At 40.0% G+C, this 22,686-nt stretch overlaps 1 protein-coding gene and 1 pseudogene across 5 annotated transcripts in view; one reads left to right on the plus strand and one right to left on the minus strand.

The window, feature by feature from the left end:
* Positions 1–2,578: 2,578 nt before the first annotated feature.
* The window catches only part of FGF9 (fibroblast growth factor 9), a 250,548-nt gene continuing 230,440 nt past the window's right edge, over positions 2,579–22,686 (minus strand). For all 5 annotated transcript variants that reach the window (XM_054718680.1, XM_054718678.1, XM_054718679.1 and 2 more), the window contains one exon: positions 2,579–3,371. In XM_054718680.1, coding sequence (XP_054574655.1) covers positions 3,126–3,371 — 246 coding nt within the window. In that variant the 3' untranslated portion in view covers positions 2,579–3,125. The remainder of the gene's footprint in view (positions 3,372–22,686) is intronic.
* LOC103304953 (cytochrome b-c1 complex subunit 7-like) lies at positions 21,116–21,567 on the plus strand (annotated as a pseudogene).

A 22,686-nucleotide genomic window follows, 5' to 3' on the forward strand; every position in this document is an offset into this window, starting at 1 on the left:
TTGGTTCAAGTAGGCACATAATTTGAAGCAGCTCTAAATGGACATCAAGTTAAAAAAAATACCAGTGTTCAAAAGTCTATAATTATGTATTTACACAAAGTACATAATTGTGTATGTATTTACATAAATTACAGATTATCAAGGAAATCACGCAAAGTTGTAGTGTTCGTGAGAAGAAACAGAATGAAAACACCATAAACTGAATCCATTCATTTATCTACACAACAGAATCTAGTGGAGATAGGTTCCCCAACCTGGCACATCCTTCGACACTACCTGGGATATTGAGAGAGAGAGATGGGAGGGTGGTTCAATCATGTTAAGTCTTTAACCAAGGTGCACATATTGGCACCAATAACGCAGTGGTTGGGCTGTCTACACATCTGTTGGTGAAAACTGGGATCACCCATTTCACAGTAGCTAAGGGCTGCCAAATGAAGGGCTCTAAGCCTCTTAGGAGAAGAACCAGATGCAAACCTATGAGCTCACTCTGCTGCCAAACAGAATAATGCCCACCAAAACCCTGAGCAATCTACTCTCCCAGAACACTTATTTACATAAATTGCATAAGTCAATATTTATTTATTTACAGACCATTACAGTTTATTGTATCCATTGCCAAAAGCAAAAAAAAAACAAAAACATTTTTCTCTTTTTTAAAAAAATAGGTACCAAAACAAAATAAATCCAAATGTAGACATTAAAGTAGCATTTTTCTAGGAATGCATGGAGCTTTTAGTCTTTTTCACAAATTGTTTTCTTTATCTTGGGCTAATTGCACCTCATGCTACTTTAAGATTACTTTTGGTTATCACCTAAAATCAATTTTTTTCAGCACTAAATATTGTACCTATGACATCCTCAAACTTGATTCATCCCTGTGGTTAGATGTTTAATGTTTCTCAGTCAAAAATATTAAATGTCTTTTGGAAAAACTAAAGCCTGAATATGTGCACATTTTAACAGCAGCAAAGAGTTAAGTAATAAATAAGACTACTACATCTTGGGATTAAATACAGTTTCTCTTTAGAAAGTTAAAAAAAAAAAAAAAGGAAACTAAATGAAGAGAACATTCTGACCTTTATCATAAATCAACTATCTTACATTGCTCCAGCCCCCATCCCCAAAATATTTCTTAATTCCAAAGGTTAGACTTCGTTTTCCCTTAATGCGTATCAGCAGGAGGGCTCTTCTGTGTGCTCCAGTTTGGCCCTTAAAAGGGCCACATATGTTCACGGCTATAAGTCATGGGCTTCTACTTCAGAACAGCTTTAACTCACCAGTGACATACCTTTATTTTTCATAGAGAATATGCATCACAGCAAAACAAAGTTGGAGTATTAAATTTTAAAATTAGCTACATAAATCCCAACACATTTTTTAACTGTCACTTTTAATTTCCCAACATAACTGACTAAAAACTGTTCTCTATGGTATGAGAATTTGTTATAAACTTCTTTTTCTTAAATATTGCTTTAAGAATTTGGCTCTTTTCTCCTTAGATATAGTAAGGAATAGTCCCCTTGCCCAAGGGCAAGTTCCAAAATTATTGCTATTAAATAAATATGTATTCTTATGCTTTTCAGCATAAAATGTTATAAAAGCCTTGTAAAAGATATTCTATATAGTAACCTTCCCTTAAAAAAAAACTGAACGCTTGTGAAGACCTTTTTAAAAACAAAACAGTCAACAAGTATAATACTTCCCCCTCATTGTCAATTATTAGTAAAGACTTAATAGTTTCATTTGCAAGTTTTACTTGAAGGTTCTTTTACCACGTATTATGACAGTTCACACCAAAGTCAATTTTCCATAAAAGATGTTACAATGACCTCTATGGTACTTGTATAATTTCATATTTGATAACCAAATGTACAAATAAAACGTTATGAGAATGATCCTACTAATCTGGTTCAGGTGTCCCTTTAAAAAATAATCTGTGCTATGTAAGCTTTTTTTTCTTTTTTCTTTTTGAGAACTCTAATCAGTACAATGTTGGATGTTCATCCCGCTGTTCTAGAGACCATCTAAGATAAAAGCATGGCTACTGCTTAGCTTTGGTACATTCTGCAATAGATTTAGACGAGTCAGATATATACTGACCCTCATATTTTCCAACTGTGACGTTACAAGGATGGCGTCAGTCACTTAGGAGAGAGTAAATAGTACAGACACAGAATAAAAGTTTGAGACCCAGTTTATCTTTAATCCTCTGGGATAAGCTATGAAACAAGCATTCTGAAGAGTGAATACTCAGTGTCATGAATGATGTGCATAAGTTTACAATAATACGGGCACAAAAGAGATTGTCACCTTCAGTACATTAAGGGTCATCAGAATTTCTCATATCCATGCAAAGTTATATTCACTTGCATGAATTCACCACAGGTTCATAGCAGACTTTCCCATTTAATGCTTATAGAGCCTAAGCTTCCAAAATGCCTATCTGGCCTGTACATATTTCATTAAAAATAAACTCTATATAATAAATAAATATATAAAATAAATAAAATGTTGCCTTTGGAATTTCTATAAATAAATTTAACTTTTTTTTTTTTTTTTTTTTTTTTTTTACACTAAGAGATCTTTGCTTTAAATTCACTGGGATGGCACCAGTGAGAATTAACTGAAAAGGTCTCTTAAGTAAGACTGCACCCTCCATGCCTTTGAAAATGCAGTGTACCCTTGAGCAGACGACCAGCCAAGATCCCATGAGTCAAAGTGTGGCAGCGTGCTGATACCAGCGGAAGGACAACTGATTGGACATGTGAAAGTGTGTCTATTCCCCAGCATGCATCAGGCTACCATCTTCTACTTTGCTCCTGTCTTTGATTTCCTGCTGCTCATCCACTCACACTCACACATACACACACTAACATACATACACCCTTGTCTCTTCTCACAATAAATCAAGTGGGCACAGGCAGGCCTCCCAGAGGACAGGCATGTAAGTGCAACACAAAGTCAGCACATCCCCATCCAAGCCTCCATCCTACGGTATACATGCGACAAAGTTTGGCAACAGTGGAGCAGATGTGATGACACAGCTAATCAATAAGAACCCACTGCACGGAACCTTTATAGTGGTTACTTTTTTAAGGGCTCAAGTGAAGAAATGGTCTTTGTCAACTTTGGCTGAGAATATCCTTATATAGTTCAGGTACTTTGTCAGGGTCCACTGGTCTTGGTAAAAAATGTGTGAATTTCTGGTGCCGTTTAGTCCTCGTTCCTTCTCTTGGGGTCCCATCTTTATTTAATGCAACATAGTATCGCCTTCCAGTGTCCACATGTTTATAGAGATTCGAAGAGTACGTATTATACCAGTTTTCTTCAAACTGTTCTCTGAATACACACTCTTGGGTTAGTTTTTCCTGTTTAAAAAGAAAAGGAAGCAAATGAGTATTTTTACTAAATTAGTTACGTTTTACATTTAAAACAATTTTCATTTGCTACACACTATAACTCTGGCAAGAAAGTGGTGATTTTAACTCACTAAACCATTTTAACACATTTTGCCAAAACTGCTTTACTATATAAATTTAACACATTCTCATTTCTTATTCAGAACGATTAAAGCACAAAAGATTCAAAGTATTTTATCGTTAGACTTCTATGCCTCCCAATTATCAGAATGAGTAAAACAGGCAAAGGACAACTAACAAGATGAGTTGTTCTCGTTTTCACTACAGCAATTAGGGTGATGACCATCCCGCAGAAGCCAAGGGTTCAGGTAACTGCTTCATCTTCTCTATATTTTTCATAAAGTACTTGCTACATAGACCAACATGAGCGACATCACCAATATCAGTTGCTGTCTAACCTTTGAACAGTGGTGTTTGCTTCTCCCTCCATAAATGTGGTTTTCAAACCTCAGTGCACACAAGAATCACCTCAGCTGCTTTTGGAAAATGCAGACTTCCAATTCCAATTCTTTAAATTTCTGATCCAGAAAGTATGGAAATACGCAATTGTAAGAGGCCCTTGGGGGAATTCTGATGCAGACACCCCTTGATCTTCATTTTAAGAAACAATGCGTTTGGTTATGACTGAAGTAAAAACAAATATTCTAGCCCTCCTATTTCCCTGAAATTCGATGGAAGAAGAACCTTTCCCCCAACTTAAAAAGCCACATTCTCAGGCATGCAGCTACCAAGAGAAAAGCTGTACTACCTCCCACATTCATCAAGCAAAAAGGTATCACCACCCCAGAATCTGGGGCTTCTATAGCTGCCTGTTGTGGGCTGGAGTCGTGACCAGAAACAACATGCACATTACATCCCAGAACTGTGAACAATGCCCCAAGTACAACCTCAAACTGCTCACCTGACACCTGGAGAAACGAGGCAACAGACTAAATGGCCTCTCTGCTCTTCTCACTCCTCAACTGAAACTTTTCAAATCAATCCCTTCCTAGATGGTACTTTTTAAAAATAAACACAAAAATGGCTTTTTAAAATCTCCTCCTTGCTCTTGCCCACCTGACACCTTACATAAATAAGAAAACAAATAAATATTAAGCGCACACACACAGTTAAAACAGCAGAACACATCAGGATATTTGACGTGTTTCCAATTCTGTCATTCAGACCCAGAGGACAGACAGCAAACTATACATCACCAAAATGCAGACGCCCTTTTCACATGCACACACCTGACAACACAACTGAGGACACCGAGTTCATAAGATATCAGCTGGGCAGAATCCATTCTCTGACTGCTGTGTAGTAAATCAGGAGAGTGAAGGAGGGGAGAAAGGGAGGGAGTCTGACAAAATCAGCAGTCTAACCAAGGCCACCTTCTCGCCTTCTCTTCTTTAATCAACGGAAGGCTCAAAACCCACTCAAAAGCACACCAGGGCCTGCATTTCCTCACCGGTGCTCTTCCGGGTGACCAGGAAGCACTGAGTAGGTCTGTAACAAAAATGTTAACTTACTGGACAAGTTTTTGCTAAGTGAATGGAAACAGGGGAAAACAGAAATTAAAAACAATGCATCTGGCAAGGTCAGAGGGATGGGAAAACTGAACTGCTAATGCTGGTGCATGGGGGACACAGGAGTGGCCGGGAGTGAGAAGTGATCCATATTCCCCTCTGCAAAACCACTCTCATTTGGGGTGCCAGCAGAAGTTGTGCCCTGTAGGAAAGGGCCCTGTACCTCCTCTACATGTAAACTACAAGCACATTCTTCTGAGGGGTACCCACCTGCACCCTCTGCACTGGGGAGATGAGGCTATATCTCTATTAAAACTGGCAAAATAAAAATTGTGTGTTAAAGACACTAACAGTTATTTCAATCTTTCCTTCCAACTGTATAATAAATATTGTCCTCACAGACAAGATTATTCATGGCTAAAATGTCTGGTTTGGGTTTGCTATGAGATTAAGTTAAATTTTCTAAACAAAATATGTTCACTTTTTCTTAACTTCATAAAATGGACCAAACTATGGGATTGTATAATGAGCCTTTAGTTCTACAAAGGATGTGAAAAGCTAACTGAAGTTAAGCTTTCCTCTTCTCAGCAGGAAATCACATTACTTGACAGACACTTTCCTTAAAAACAACTCTTCCTCCTCTTTCTGAAACATGAGTTGTGCACTAGCTTGTACACACATCACACCTAGTTGTCTTGGGTAAAGCACACACACAAGTACCCTCAGTGGGAGACAGATGGCATGTACAATGGCTCTGGAGTCTGAGGCCCATGTGAACCCTGGCTTTTCCCCTTACTGGCCATGGGCATTTATAACTACTTATTAACCCCCCCAAATTTCAGAAGCCCCACTCTTAAAGCAGGTGAGGAGTAAGAATCTCGAGAGGCGACTATCACAAATATGCACGCAGAGAGCATTGCCTGGCACCCAGGAAACCCTGCACAGACAGTGCTTAAGTTAACACCATAGTCTCTCAGATCTGGAATAGGCCTTTGAAGACAGCTGGTGCAACTTTTCCTGTCAAATATGCGTAAAGTGATCTGCCCCGTCTAAGCCGCAGGGTCTTGTAACAGTAATGAAGCCACTAGCAGTCTTCAGCGTCCCTACTGATTTCCCCTTGTCACTAAGCAGAGTGATGCCTCCAGACCCCAAGTCGATCTGCCTCGGAAGCTTTCTGATGCTGCTCGCTACGGGCCAGGCACTGGAGACTGTGCAGGAGACAGGCTGGGATACAGTCACTCTTACCTAAGACTCAGACGTGCTTCCTTCCTTCTCTACCTCAAAAATGCAACTTTTTAAAAACACCATTTTATAGGAGGAATGGAAACAGATGGAAAAAAACAAAAGCAGATTATGAAGAAAATTCTACAGGTAGGTATATCACAGTTTAACAATGAAACACATTTATTTTCTGTATTTAAGAAAAGATTCATATTTTACCTGTTTTGGGTTTTGGTTTTTTTGTTGTTGTTTTGTTTTATTTTAAAAAATAAACTTTAAGAAGTTGAATGAGCTAACAAATTGAATGTGCCTTTTCACTGCTCAGTGAACTCTGGTGTTTTCCCTTGCAGGCTATTTTAGCATCATTTATACACACATAATATAACTATCCAGCAACCCAGAAAACATTTCATTTAAATCAGCATAATCTAAGGCCAGCATTTGTTATGATGGTTAAGAGTTCAGTTGTCTCATACATGGGAGGGTTGTAACTTCCCTTAACAAGTTAAATGTGGTTGTGCGGACATTACATTGCAAAACCACTGGGACCTTTCAGCTCTTGCAATTATTACAGTTGGTATAATGCCACTCAGATAAGCTTATTTTTAATGATCATTTAAAATTAAAGACCCTTTAACTTTTCTGTACCATGTATATGCTTTTAAATAATTTCTTCCTGTTATTGGGGACTATGTTAATATGAGATTTTTTTTACACCGATTAATAAAAGTAGCAAGACTTACAGAATTAATCTCTTTATCCTCACACTTCAGTACTTAGTAATAAAATATTTAATTGAGGTGAATATATTTATGTTTTGGATTTGTACTCCAAAATGACTTTTCTAAGTTAAAAATAAGCAAATGAATGCAAATTGGGACAATGGCAAATTTATTAACCTGTATTCTTATAAATATATGCAAAGGAGAAAATAGTTTCTGCCTTCAAAGAAACTAACAAGCGGGCGGCGGAGAGCTACAGGAGGAGGCAGGGCAGCAAGCTATGGGGAGGGGCGGGGGAGCTACAGGAGGGTGGGGCAGTGGGAGGAGAGCTACTGGAGGGCAGCAGCGAGCTACTGGCGAGCTACTGGCACACGGATTCGTGTGCAGGGCTTCTAGTGAGATAATAATGTGAAAATTATAGTAAGCCCCAGATAATGTTTAGAGACATAATAATATATAAACTCATACAGACAACAATTTAAAATATTAGACAATTGAAAACATAGAACCAACATGGGCTTTACTATGTCCAATTCATATCAATAGCCATTTTTTAAAAAATCAGAATTTTTCAAAATTCAAAACTAATTTGTTTTCTTTGAAAATGAATAAACTTTATCATGCTATTTTAAAATGTGGTTTCCATGTTCACATAAACATGTAAATAAATATAGATGGTGTAGCTTTAACCACATTATCAAAATGGTCACTTTTATCCAACTGAAGGGGTTGCTTCAACTACTTGCAGGAATCGGAGGTGGGTGATGTACAGAAACTGACAGACTGTAGAGTTCCAAAATAATTTTTAAATTAATTATGTGATGTAATAACTAGCTCTCATATCTGCTGTTTATTAGTCATGGTATTTAAATGTCCCAGAACCACAATTACCCATATCTGTGTAGTCTTCCTCACCAATAATACGGCAGTAATGTCCTAATGAGAGTTGTTGCAGGGATCAAGGTGGTTAAATATAATGACCATTAAAAAGAAGCCAGGTGGGGGGAGGAAGACAGCTGCCGATGGGAAGGCAGACTGCAAGACAGTGCGTGAGTGAGAGAAGGAAAGGAGAGTGTGTGGTGGCACGGGGAGTGTATATGTGTGAGTGAGGGACAGCTATACTCCAAGGGACTGTTGGGGACTGCCAGAGTGGGTTCCCCTGACTGGGCAGCCTCCACTGCTGCTGACATTTCTCCTGGAGCGACTGGCTCTGACAAGGAGACTGTGCCATCTTGAAGGGGAGAGTGGCTGTGATCGGAAGCCTAAAAACCCTGGGAATCTACAACAACACCCAGGGAACAGCCTCGAACCCAGGAACACAGGACCCCAAGCAGCGCGAACACGCGGACTCAGAGGAGCTCTGCACCTTCTCACAGAAAGGTCCGATTTCACCCAGAGAAAGGTGAGGTCTGCGATCCAGGCTGGAGGGAGAAACACGGACAACGGGAGCTAGAGGTTCCGGGGAAGTCTACACCCCACAAAATCTGCAGCTTTTGGGGCTGGCGTGATCCGCAAATGTGGAAGGGGGTCGGCAGGGCTGCTAACAGAAGGGAACACTAAAAAGCCTCCCATAGCTGAACTGGGTGCAAAAGGGCAGCCTAAAAATTTTAACAGTGTGCCGGCTGCTTAGACCCAGGGGGAAAAGACTGCACAGACGTACAGTGCCAGACGGTAAAAGTCGCGAGTTCGCGCACTTACTCTGGCTTTTTTTTTTTTTCTCTTTAAATCCTTGCTTTTGATTACTATGCCCAGTACATAAGATCACCCATTTGTGGACACTCTCACAGACTGCAGGGGAAAGTTGTTTTTCTGGAACCTGGGGATCAGAGCTGGGAGAAATGATCAGAGAGCCATCTCTGGGGCAGTCCATACTCCCAAACCAGTAATAAGTGCCACAGGGAAAACAAAATCTAAATACTGGCTAGAGAGGATTTATAGCCCTGGAGGTCAATCCAGAAACACTGCCACCCAGGGGTTGAATCACAAATTGACTCTTGTGTAGACACAAATAAAGGAGTCTAACAAACAAAGAAATACTGCCTGCTGGAAAATCAGGACTGTGGTTTACAACACAGAGGAGCAGTGGAACACAGGGAACTTCAATACTGTCCTGACTACAAGACAGGAAACAGGCATGCCAAACAGAACAGTAGAGGAAGTGAATAACCTCACGACTGCACATTTCTATTTTTTCATCTTTTACTTAAGAAAATAATTTTTTTATCTTTTTTCCTCACTTAATTTTACCTTCTTAATTATTATACTTTTAGTTTTAATCAGTATTATTACTACTACTATTATACCTTTTCTTTGTTTTTTAAAGTGTCATTTTATTTTCTTTTTTTTATTTTATTTTATTTTATTTTATTGTGGGATTAGTGTTCTATATTTTATTTTCATTTTTTCTTTAGCATCATTTTACTCTATCTCAACTTTACCTTTATGGCAACACTCTCTTCCTCACTTTTCCCCTTTTGTTGTCCTGTTTTTCTTGCCCTATTCCTGCTTTAGATTTTCCCTATTCCTTCTTTTAACCCCATGTTAAAAATTCACCCTATTTATATATCTAATTCCTGATCCCCTGCTCTACATCCATACATACCTCTCTCTCCACTTTCTTCACTATTCAATTTTTTTTCTCTCTGCCCTTTTTTAGTTTGTCTGTTTTTTATTGTTGTTATTCTTTTTCTGTTCTGTTTGGGTTTTTGTTCTAGGTTTTTTTTGTTTTATTTTGTTTTGTCTTGCTTTCTCTCTGTCCTATTGTTGTTTGCTTGATAATCAATTAGATTGGTTACTGTTGTGTTTATTGGTGAGATTGTTACTCTTTTGTTTTTGTTTTTTGCTTCTCTTTTCCCTCTCCTTGCGTGTTAGTTGTTGTCTGTAGTTTGCATTCATCTCTGGGTATTTGTTGTTTGCATTTTTGGGGATTAGTGGTTGTTCTATTGGAGTTTTCTCCCCATATAAAGAGTTACCCCCCTCTTTTTTATTCTTTCTTTTCTCTTACTTTCTTTCCTTTTCTCAATATCATTTTTGCACTCCTTTATTTTTTCTTATCACCTAATTCTCTTTTCTCTGGTGGCCATCTTTATTTGGGGTTATTAGTATCGTGAATACATTGGTGTTCAGTGCCTTGTGCATTGTGCCTTGTTGTGTTGTATTTTGTGCCTTTAACTCAACTTAGGAGAGAGAGAACTACATAACCAGATAACCAGAGAAAAGAGATTATGGGGAGACAACGAAACAGCCCACATATGAGAGAAAAGAAGGCAACACAAGAAAAGGAAGTAAACGAAATGGATGCAAGCAATATGTCAGAGAAAGAATTCAGAGAAATGGTCATAAGGTCACTAAACATGGAATAAAAACTCAACAATATGTGTAAGAAACAAGAGGAAATGAAGAAGCAAGAAGAAATGAAAAATGACATCGATGCTATAAAGAACTCAATAGAAAGGATGAAGAGTAGACTAAAAGAAGCAGAGGACCACATCAGTGAACTAGAAGACAAAGTAGAAAAAAATACCCAAGGAGAACAGGATCTAGTGGGAAAAAAAAAAAAGGAGGAGAGCCTAAGGGAACTTTGGGACAACATGAAACAAAATAACATCTGCATAATAGGGGTGCCAAAAGGAGAGGAAACTGAGCAAGGAATAGAAAACCTGTTTGAAGAAATAATGACAGAAAACTTCCCTGATATAGGGAAGAAAAAACTTACACAAATTCAAGAAGCTCACAGAGTACCAAATAAAATGAACCACAAAAGACCAATACCAAGGCACATTATAATTAAATTGGCAAAAACAAAGACAAAGTAAGAATATTAAAAGCGGCTAGAGAGACATAAAGTTACCGACAAAGGATACCCCACCAGACTAGCAACTGATTTCTCAACAGAAACACATCAGGCCAGAGGAAATGGAATGAAATATACAAAGTCATGCAAAGGAAGGGTCTGAATCCAAGAATACTGTACCCAGCAAGGCTATCAATAAAAATTGAGGGGGAAATCAGAAGCTTCACAGACAAAAAAGGACTAAGGGAGTTTATTACCACAAAACCAGCAATGCAAGAAATGCTAAACGGTCTTCTGTAAAAAGAAGAAATAGGAAGCGAAGAAGGAACATAGGCATAAAGAATAAAAATGGAGACAAAAAAGTACCTATCAATAATAACTTTAAATGCAAATGGATTAAATGCCCCAATTAAAAGACATAGGGTAGCTGAGTGGATAAGAAAACATGAACCATGTATCTGCTGTCTACAGGAAACCAACCTCAGAAAAAAGTACTCACACAGACTGATGGTGAAGGGATGGAAAAAGGTTTTTCAGGCAAATGGAAGTGAAAAAAAGCTGGGGTAGCAATACTTATATCTGACAAATTAGATCTCAAAGTGAAAGACATAACAAGAGATAAGGAAGGCCACTTCATAATACTAAAGGGAGAAATCCAACAAGAAATAACTCTGGTAAACATATATGCACCCAATACAGGAGCACCCAAATACATTTAAAAACTTCTGGAGAATATCAAGGGAGAGACTGAGAGCAATACAGTCATAGTAGGAGATTTTAATACCCCACTATCACCATTGGACAAATCCTCTAAACAAAAAATCAGCAAAGAAACATCAATCCGAAATGACTCACTAGATCAGATGGAATTAATTGATATCTTCAGAACATTACACCCCAAAGCCACGGAATATACATTCTTTTCAAGTGCACATGGGTCATTTTCGAAGATAGACCATATATTGGGTCACAGGCAAAGTCTCTTCAAATTCATGAAGATAGAAATCATATCAAGCATCTTCTTAGATCACAATGGCATAAAACTGGAAATCAACTCAAATAAAAACAATCAAAAGAATTCAAACACATAGAGACTAAATAGCATGCTGTTAAACAATGACAGGGTTACCAGATAGATCAAAGAAGAAATGAAAAGCATCATGGCAACAAATGACAATGAAAACGCAACAATACAAAATCTATGGGACACAATGAAAGCAGTTTTGAGAGAGAAGTTCATAGCTCTACCAGCCTACAGCAAAAAACAAGAAACAATGGTAATAAATTACCAAAAATATATATATATATTTTTTTTTTGGTCTCTATTTCATTTATCTCTGCTCTGATCTTTATTATTTTCTTCCTTCTGCTTATGCTGGGCTTTTTTTGTTGCTCTCTTTCTAACTTTTTGAGTTGTAGGGTGAGGTAATTTATTACATATAATATATATATATGTATATTACAAATATATATATTATCAACAAAACCAAGAGCTGGTTCTTTGAGAGGATAAACAAGATTGTTGAATCTCAAGCCAGGCTCACTAGGAAGCAAAGAGAGGACCCAAATAAACAAAATCAGAAATGAAAGCGGTGAAATAACAACCGATGCCACAGAAATAAAAACTATTATGAAAAATACTATGAACAACTCTATTGCAACAAAATGGACAACCTAGATGAAATGGACATATTCCTAGAAAAATACAGGCTCTCAAAACTCAACCAAGAAGTAGCAAAAAACCTGAATAGGCCGATAACTACTGAAGAAATTGAAACAGCGATCAAAAATCTTCCAGCAAACAAAAGCCATGGTCCAGACGACGTTACAGGGGAGTTCTAGCAAGCATTCAAACAAGAACTAAAACCTATCCTCCTCAGACTATTCAAAAAAAATCAAGAGGAAGGCACACTCCCAAGCTCTTTCTATGAAGCCAGCATTACCCTAATCCCAAAACCAGATAAAGACACCACAAAAAAAGAGAACTACAGGCCAATATCCTTGATGAACATAGATGCTAAAATCCTCAACAAAATTCTAGCAAATCAGATTCAGCAATACATTAGAAAGATCATACACCATGACCAAGTGGGATTTATACCGGAGATGCAAGGATGGTACTATATCCACAAATTAATAAATCTGATACAACATAAAAAAAAACTGAAGAGACAAAAATCACATAATCATATGAATTGATGCAGAAAAAGCATTTGACAAAATCCAACACCCTTTCTTGATAAAAACTCTCAGCAATGTGGGAATAGAGGGGTCATACCTCAACATAATAAAAGCCCTATATGACAAACCTACAGCCAACATCATACTCAATGGGCAAAAACTAAACTCATTTCCCCTAAAAACAGGAACAAGTCAAGGATGCCCACTTTCGCCACTCCTGTTCAATATAGTATTAGAAGTACTAGCAATAGTGATCATACTAGAAGAAGAAATAAAAGGCATCCAAATTGGAAAAGAAGAAGTAAAACTGTACTTATTTGCAGATGACATGTTACTATACATAGAAAAGCCCAAAGACTTCATCAAGAAATTACTAAACCTAATAAATGAATTTGTCAATGTAGCAGGATACAAAATTAATGCCAAGAAATCTATGGCCTTTTTATACACCAACTAGAGGCCCGGTGCATGAAATTCGTGCACGGAGGGGGGGTGTCCCTCAGCCCAGCCTGCACCCTCTCCAATCCGGGACCCCTCGAAGGATATCCAACTGCCCGTTTAGGCCCAATCCCACTGGGCAGTCGGACATCCCTCTCACAATCCAGGACTGCTGGCTCCCAACTGCTCGCCTGCCTGTCTTCCTGATTGCTCCTAACCGCTTCTGCCTGCCAGCCTGATCACCCCCTAACCACTCCGCTGCCAGCCTGATTGATGCCTAACTGCTCCCCTGCCAGCCTGTTTGCCCCCAACTTCCCTCCTCTGCCGACCTGGTCACCCCTAGCTGCCCTCCCCTGCAGGGTTGATCGCCTCCAACTGCCCTCCCTTGCAGGCCTGGTGCCTCCCAACTGCCCTCTCCTGCTGGCCATCTTGTGTCCACATGGGGGCAGGATCTTTGACCACATGGGGGCAGCCATATTGTGTGTTGGTGTGATGGTCAATCTGTATACTACTCTTTTATTAGATAGGATAGAGGTCTGGTACACGGGTGGGGGCCAGCTGGTTTGCCCTGAAGGGTGTCCCTGATCAGGTTGGGGGTTCCCTTGGGGCATGGGGCAGTCTGAGCGAGGGGCCTGTGGTGGTTTGCAGGCCAGCCACGCCCCCTGGCGACCAAAGCGGAGGCCCTGGTATCTGGAATTTATTTATCTTCTACAATTGAAACTTAGTAGCCTGGAGCAGAGCCAAGCCTCCTGCTCACTCTGTGGCCGGCAGCCATTTCTGTTGCGGTTAATTCACCTTCTATAATTGAAACTTTGTAGCCTGGAGTGGAGGCCTAGGCCGGCCAGAGCAGGTGGAAAGCTTGGCTTCCTCTGTTGCTGGAGGCAACCCTGGTCTGCTCTCTCAAGCTCTATTCTGCCGCCATTTGTTTGAATTTATTTATCTTCTATAATTGAAACTTTGTAGCTTGAGTGGAGGCTTAGTCCGGCAAGGGCAGGCGGAAAGCTTGGCTTCCTCGGTTGCCTGGGAAACCTTGCTCTCTGTGGCTGTAGCCATCTTGGTTGGGTTTATTTGCATACTCGCTCTGATTGGCTGGTGGGCGTGACTGGTGGGTGTAGCAAAGGTATGGTCAATTTGCATATTACTCTTTTATTAGGTAGGAAGTGTCAGAGATGAAAGAAAATTAGTAAAATGTATATGAAAACCTTCCTCCTGTCAGAGTCAGGGGCGTACCACGGGACCCAGAGTCAAGTCCCCACCCACCCACATGCGCCTCAAAATCGCATGACACCTAGACCCGACCGGTCCCACCGCCACTGGGCTAGATCCAGACCCGGCCAGTCCCACCCCTGTCACGCCCTGCCTGGCAGGGGGCATAGCCTCATGTCCCCTGGCCTGGTGCCAGGACAAGGGGGCCTGGCCTAAGGTCCCTCAGCCCAGACCAGGGCAAGGGGTGTGCCTTGAGGTTCCCCATATAGCTTCGCTGGGTGGGGGGTATGGCTTGAGGACCCCCATCAAGCCCTGCCAGGCAGGGGGGGACACAGCCTCAGGTCCCCCATCAAGCCCCACTGGCAAGGGGGTGCATCCTCAGGACCCCGTCAAGCCCTGCTGGGCGGGGGGTGTGGCCTGAGTTCCCCCAACCCAGCACTGGGGGTGCACCTTGAGGTCCCCCGTCAAGCCCCGCCGGTCAGGGGGCATGGCCTCAGGTCCCCTGGCCAGGTGCCGGGGCGGGGAGCACAGCCTGAGGTCCCCTGTCAAGCCCTGCCGGGTGGGAGATGCGGTCTGAGGTCCCCTGTCAAGCCCCATGGGGGCGATGGAGGGCGTAGCCTCAGGTCCCTGCTGATTGCTCATTAAGGCTCCTTATGGGAACTTGGCCTCAGCTGTGGGTGCAGCCATCTTTGTGACAAAGTGATGGTCAATTAGCATATTCCATCTTTATTAGATAGGATAATGAAGTCACAGAAAGAAAAATTAAAAAAACAATCCCATTTACCATCGCACCAAAAAAATTAAGGTCCTTAGGAATAAACTTAACCAAGGACGTAAAAAACCTGTACTCAGATAACTACAGAACACTGAAAAAAGAGATAGAGGAAGACATAAACAAATGGAAGAACATACCATGTTCATGGATTGGTAGAATCAACATCACTAAAATGTTCTTACTACCTAAAGCAATTGATAGATTCAATGCAATACCTATTAAAATACCAATGGCATATTTCAAAGATCTAGAACAAACTCTTCAAAAATTCATCTGGAATTTATAAAGACCCCAAAAAGCCACAGCTTTCCTGAGAAAGAAGAACAAAGGAGGGATCACAGTACCAGACATCAAACTATATTACCAAGCCACGGTTCTCAAAACTGCCTGGTACTGGCACAAGGACAGACATATAAACCAATGGAACAGAACAGAGGACCCAGAAATGGACCCAAGCCATTATACTCAATTAATATTTGACAAAGGAGGCAAGAGTATACAATGGAGTCAAAACAGCCTATCTAATAAATGGTGCTGAGAAATATGATCAGATACATGCAAAATATGAAACTAGACCACCAACTTACACCACACACAAAAACAAACTCAAAATGGCTAAAGGAGTTGAACATAAGACAGGAAACCATAAAAATCCTATAAGACTACGTAGGCAGCAAAATTGCAGACATATGTCGTAGCATTATCTTTACAGACACAGATCCTAAGGCAAGAGAGACTAAGGAGAAAATAAACAAATGGGACTACATCAAAATAAATAGCTTCTGCACAGCAAGAGAAACCAACAACAAAACAACAAGAAAGCCCACTGCATGGGAGAACATTTTTGCCAATGTTATCTCCGATAAGGGTTTAATCTCCAAAATTTACAGGAAACTCATACAACTTAACAAAAGGAAGATAAACAACCCAATCAAAAAATGGGCAAAGGACCTAAATAGACACTTTTCAAAACAGTACATTCAGAAAGCCAAAGAGACACATGAAAACATGCTCAAAGTCACTAATCATATGAGAGATGCAAATCAAAACAACAATGAGGTCCCACCTCACACCTGTCAGAATGGCTATCATCAACAAATCAACAAATGACAAGTGCTGGAGAGGATGAGCAGAAAAAGGAACCCACCTTCACTGCTGGTGGGAATGCAGACTGGTGCAGCCAGTGTGGAAAACAGTAAGGCATTTCCTCAAAAATTTTAAAATGGAACTGCCATTTGACCCAGTAATACCACTTCTAGGAATATATCCCAAGAAAACAGAAACACCAATCAGAAAGGATATATGAGCCCCTATATTCATAGCAGCACAATTTACAAAAGCTAAGATTTGGAAACAGCCTAAATGCCCATCCGCAGAGTGGATTAGAAAACTATGGTACATCTACACAATGGAATACTACGCTGCTATGAAGAAAAAAAAAGGGAATTCTTACCATTTGCAACAGCATGGATGGAACTGGAGAGCATTATGCTAAGTGAAATAAGCCAGGCAGTGAAAGAAAAATACCACATGATCTCACTCATTTATGGATAATAAAGAACATTATAACCTAATGAACAAAAAGATAGATACAGAGGCAGAGAAGCATCGAACAGACTGTCAAATTATAGTGGGAAGGCTGGGGAGTGTTGGGAGGGAGTGGGGTAAGAGATCAACCAAAGGACTTGTATGCATGCATATAAGCATTACCAATGGACAAGACTGGGGAGATGGGGTGCGGGCATGTGCCAGGGGGTAGGGGAGGCCGGAAGAAGGTCAATGGGGAAAAAAAAGGAGATATATGTACTACTATTTGTAATACTTTAAACAATAAAAATAAAAAATAAAAAGAGGCCAGGTCTGTTAATTCTTCTTTCCTTGGAGAGAATTGGCAGGCAGCACTATTTCTTGTTTTATTAGAAGTTCTAATTCAGATCCAACCATTTTGTGCCTTCAGTATGGCTCACCTTAAGCTCCTCTTTTCAAAATCACTTTAAAATATCCCTTATTCCAGATGAGCCTGCTTTCAGATCTATGATCCTGACCATCAGGATTGCCACCAGAATTGTGGGAACAATTGAATCAGCTGTGTCTAGTCAATATAAACAACAAGAAGCAAGTAGGTAAAAAAATTTTTCATTTTGCCTCTTCAAAATATACAGAAAGTTAAGAATTCCTCGTCTCCATTCCTCTCCTACAAAACCAAATCAAACAAAACAAAATAACAACAATTTAAAAATAATAATAATTAAAAAACAAACAAACAGAAAAATGTCTTCCTTCCAGAAGCTGCTGACTGGGTATATGGGGACTCAAGGTTGGGCACAGTCTGAATCCAAGGGCACCTTCAGATATCTCTGATATTATACACACACCACCGCTGTGGCACCATCAATGACACCAAGAACAGACCTGCCACAATGCCACAAGACAAGCTAGACAGCATAGAGGCCTTCCTAAGAAGCTACCTCTAGACATGGACAGTTATTTAACAAATCATATTACATCAGAAAACTTTCTATACATTTTCAGAGATGCTGCCCCATGTGTAAAGAAAACCTAGCTGAGAGTATAACAGAACCCAAATCTGAGAAGTCTAATATTCACTTTAAGAAGTGTTTTTGGAAAAACTATGTCTTTTGAGATTCCAAAATGGTGGTGGAATGAGTGGAAGCTACACTGACACTCTTCCAGAACAAACTGGAAATACAACTAAAATACAGAAAAACCATCCTGAATAATCAACTGAAGACCAGCTGGAGAGAACCCTGATAACCAAGGACAGAAAGTGGAGACCGCATATAGAGACTGGTAAGAAGTGCACAGGCTCAAAAGGGCTGGCTGGGCTCTACAGACAGCAGCTGAAGGGATATCTAAGCTGTGGGAGGTGTTCCCACTGAGAACTCTGGGTACTAAACCCCAAGTGGGACTCCCCAGACCAGAACTGAGAAATGTGAAAACATCTGGCTGTGAAAAGCAGCAGGGTTTCTGTCTACCAGGGGGAGACAGCTGGAAATGTAGGCACCTTCTTAAAGGGCCAACATACAAAATTTTGTGTACAGCCACCCACCTTGGGCTCCGGCAGAGTGAGGGCTGAGTGGACTGGAGCTGTGTGAACAGAAGCCAGGTTTGGGGGATCAAGGGTTGGAGCTTAGAGGGCAGCCACCACAGATTCCTGTGCTGAGACATTCCCTTACAATGCAGAGGACACCATCCTTAGGTAAACCTTTGCTCGCTATACTGGCACTTTTTTGCCTGGGGAAGGCAGTTGCCCCACCCTGCTGGAAGACGTCTCACCCTATCCTGTGGTTGACAGCCTGAAGGCTAATCAAAACTGAGTGTCAATGGTACTGCAGGCAGAGATGGGTCTCTGGAGACTTTGAGTCTTTGCCTGATCTAATCCAGGGTGCAGTGCTAGGAAAGGGAGACCCTGGAGCACATCTTCATCCTTTACAAAGGCACTCAGCCCAAGCAGAGGGAGCAACAAGCTGTGGATTGCTGATAGCTCCAAACAGCGTACTCAGAGCCAGTTATGAATAGTGTCTGACATTGTCCTGCACTAGAGATTGGGAGTCATAGCAGATCTACATAATAAACAGACACAAACCCAAACAGGCAGCCAAAATGGGGTGACAAAAAAAACCAAGCCCCAAATCAAAGAATGAGAGAATTTTCCAGAAGAAGAGCTAAATGAAGAGGAGATAAGAAATTAATCAGACATAGAGTTCAGAATAATGGTGGCAAAGTAGTTCAACAGCATGTGAAAAGATATAATAAATATGAAAAATGATCTGGCAATAATACACACAGTGGCAGGAATATAGCAGCTTAGGGGAAGCTGAGAATCGGATCAGTGAATTAGAAGACAGGGCAGAAAATATCACATAATCAGAAAGCCAAAAAGAAAAAACAATTAAAAAAACAGCAGGATAGCTTAAGGGAGCTGTGGGACAACATGAAATGTAACAATATTCTCATAATAGAGGTGTCAGAGGTGAAGAAAGTGACAAAGAAGTAGAGAATGTATTTGAAAAACTAATGGCAAAAAAAACCTTCCCTAATCTGGTGAAGGAAAAAGTCACACAAGTTCAGGAAGCACAGAGAGTCCCAAGCAAAAAGAACCCAAACAGGTCCACACCCAGACTCATAATTAAAATGCCAAAAATTAAAGACAAAGAGAGAATCTCAAAGGCAGCAAGAGAAAAGCAATTTGTTACCTACAAAGGAACTCCCATAAGTCTGTCAGCTGATTTATCATCAGAAACTACAGGCCAAAAAGGAATGGCATGAACTATTCAAGGTAATGAAAAGCAAGGACCTGAAACCAAGATTACAATATACAGAAAGGCTACCATTCAAAATAGATAGTAAAATAAACAGTTTACCAGACTAAAAAACAACAACAAAAAAGCCTAAAGAAGTTTATCACCATCAAACCAGCACTGCAAGAAATGCTAAAGGAACTGATAAAATGAGTAGAAGAGAAAGAAACATAAGCTTAAAGAATTAAAAATGGCAATAAATAAATACCTTTCAATAACAACCTTAAATGTAAAAGGATTAAATTCTCCAATCAAAAGACATGGGGTAGAGCTAAATGGATACAGAAATATGACCCAACTATATGCTATCTAAAAGAGACCCACTTCAGAATAAAAGACTCATACAGGATGAGAGTGAAGGGATAGAAATAAAAGTTCCATGTAAATGGAAATGAAAAAAAAAGTTGGTGCATCAATACTCATATCTGACAAAATAGACTTCAAACTGAAGGCTATCACAAGAGACAACAAAGGTCACTACATAATACTAAAGGGACCAATCCAAAATGATGATATAACCTGGTAAATATATATGCACCCAATATAGAGCACCTAAATATATTTTAAAAAATACTTCTAGAAGACTTTAAGGAAGAGATCGACAACAATTCAGTCATAGTAGGCGACTTTAACATCCTGCTGACTTCACTGGATAGACCTTCAAGACAAAAAATCACCAAGGAAACAGTGACTCTAAATGACACACTGGATCAGGTTGGATTTAATAGACATTTATAGGACATTTCACCCCAAAGCTGCAAAATATACATTCAAACAAATGGAGGCTAAATAGCATGTTATTAAACAACTAGAGGCCCAGTGCACAAAAATTCGTGCACTTGGGGGCGGGGGTCCCTCAGCCTGGCCTGCGCCATCTTGCAGTCCGGGAGCCCTCAGGGGATGTCCGACTAACGGCTCTGTGGGAGGCGACTGGGCGGGCTGATCAGGTGACAATGTGGGCTGGCAAATGGCCGGCCCCGTCCCTCCCCCCCATCACCCCTCGGCCACAGAGAGTCACCACCGTCCCCCGATTGCCATCCCCTCCCTCTGCCTGCGGCACATGCCTTGGCTGACCTGGTGCTGCCTGCTCACCGGCCCCACCCCACGCCGACTGGTCATTCCACCATTCGGTCGATTGGCATATTACTCTTTTATTATACAGGATAAATGGGTTATCAATGAGATCAAGAAAGAAATAAAAAAAAACTTCCTGGAAACAAATTAAAATGAACACACAACAACCTAAAATCTATGGGACATAGCAAAAGCAGTCCTGAGAGGGAAGTTAATAGCACTACAGGTCTAACTGAAAAAAAAATAATAAGGAAAAGAAAAAACAAGAAAAATTATTAATAAACTATTTAACCCAACAACTTAAACAATTACAAAGAGAACAAGAAAAGCCCAGAGTAAGTAGAAGGGAGGAAATAATAAAGATTAGAGAAGAAATAAATGACATAGAGGCTAAAAAACAACAACAATACAACAAAATCAATGAAGTAGGCAACGCTTCAGTCTCAGGTCAAAATGGCAAGCCAGCCTGCCTTTGCAGCATCCAGCCGGTGGCTGGAGGGTATTCGAAAATGGTATTACAGTGCTTCAGAATTAAATAAAGTGGGGCTAATGAGAGACAATACAATACATGTGAATAAACATGTAGAAGAAGCCATCAGAAGGCTTCCCGAGAGCCTGTATAACTACAGGGTGTTTCGCATTAAGAGAGCACTGGACCTGTCCATGAGGCAGCAGGTCTTGCCTAAATAGCAGTGGACAAAATATGAGGAGGATAAATTCTACCTTGAACCATATCTGAAAGAGGTTATTTGGGAAAGAAGAGAAGAATGGGCAAAGAAATTATCATGGAATTAATCTGTGGATGCATCTGTCCTCAGTATTTTAATTATGTTGGTTAAACTTGAAATGCATAATTTAAAACCATCTGGGTTTCAAATATATAAATAAATGTCTATTATAACTTTTTTTAAAAACCAATGAAACCAAGAGCTGTTTCTTTGAAAAGATAAAACAAGATTGATTAACTGATATCCTGACTCATCAAAAAACAGAGAGAGGACCCAAATTTAAAAAATCAGAAACAAAAGTGGTGAAGTAACAACTGACACCTCAGAAATACAAAGGATTGTAAGAAAAAACTATGAACTACTATATGCCAACAAACTAGACAAATGGGGAAAATGGAAAAACTCCTAAAAAAAATACAATCTTCCAAAACTCAATCAGGAAGAATAAGAAAACCTGAGTAGGCCAATAACAACTGATGAAATAGAAGCAGTAATAAAAAAATTCTCAGCAAAAAAAGTCCAGGTCCAGACGGCTTCACAGGGGAGTTTTACCAAACATTCAAAGAATAAATAACACCTGTAGTCCTCAAACTATTCTAAAAAATCCAAGAGGAAGGAACACTTCCAAGCTCTTTTTATGAGGCCAGCATTATCCTAATTCCAAAACCAGATAAAGACACCACAAAGAAAGAGAATTACAGGCAAATATTCCTCATGAATGTAGATGCTAAAATCCTCAACAAAATATTAACAAACTGGCCCTAGCCGGTTTGGCTCAGTGGCTAGAGCGTCGGCCTGCATACTGTTCAAAGAGACAGAGGAAGATATAATCAAGTGGAAGAATATACCGTGTTCATGGATTGGTAGAATAAACATCATTAATATGTCCATGATACCCAACGCAATGTAGAGATTCAATGCACTCCCTATTAAAGTACAAACAGTATATTTCACAGATCTAAAACAAATACTCCAAAAATATATATGGAACCAAAAAGACCCCAAATAGCCACAGCAATCTTGAGTAAGAACAAAGTTGGAGGGATCACAATATTACAAAGCCACTGTAACCAAAACAGCCTGGTAATGGCACAAGAACAGACATATAGATCGATGGAACAGAACAGAGACCCCAGCAATCAACCCAAGCCATTATGCTCAATTAATATTTGACAAAGGAGGCAAGAACATATAATGTAGTCAATATCCTTTCTTCAATAAATGTTGTTGGGAAAATTGGCCAGATACATGCAAAAAAAAAAAAAAGAAAGAAACTAGACCATCAACTTACACCAT

This window comes from Eptesicus fuscus, chromosome 7 (assembly GCF_027574615.1).
Source record: "Eptesicus fuscus isolate TK198812 chromosome 7, DD_ASM_mEF_20220401, whole genome shotgun sequence".
In the NCBI taxonomy this organism is placed as follows: Eukaryota; Metazoa; Chordata; class Mammalia; order Chiroptera; family Vespertilionidae; genus Eptesicus; species Eptesicus fuscus.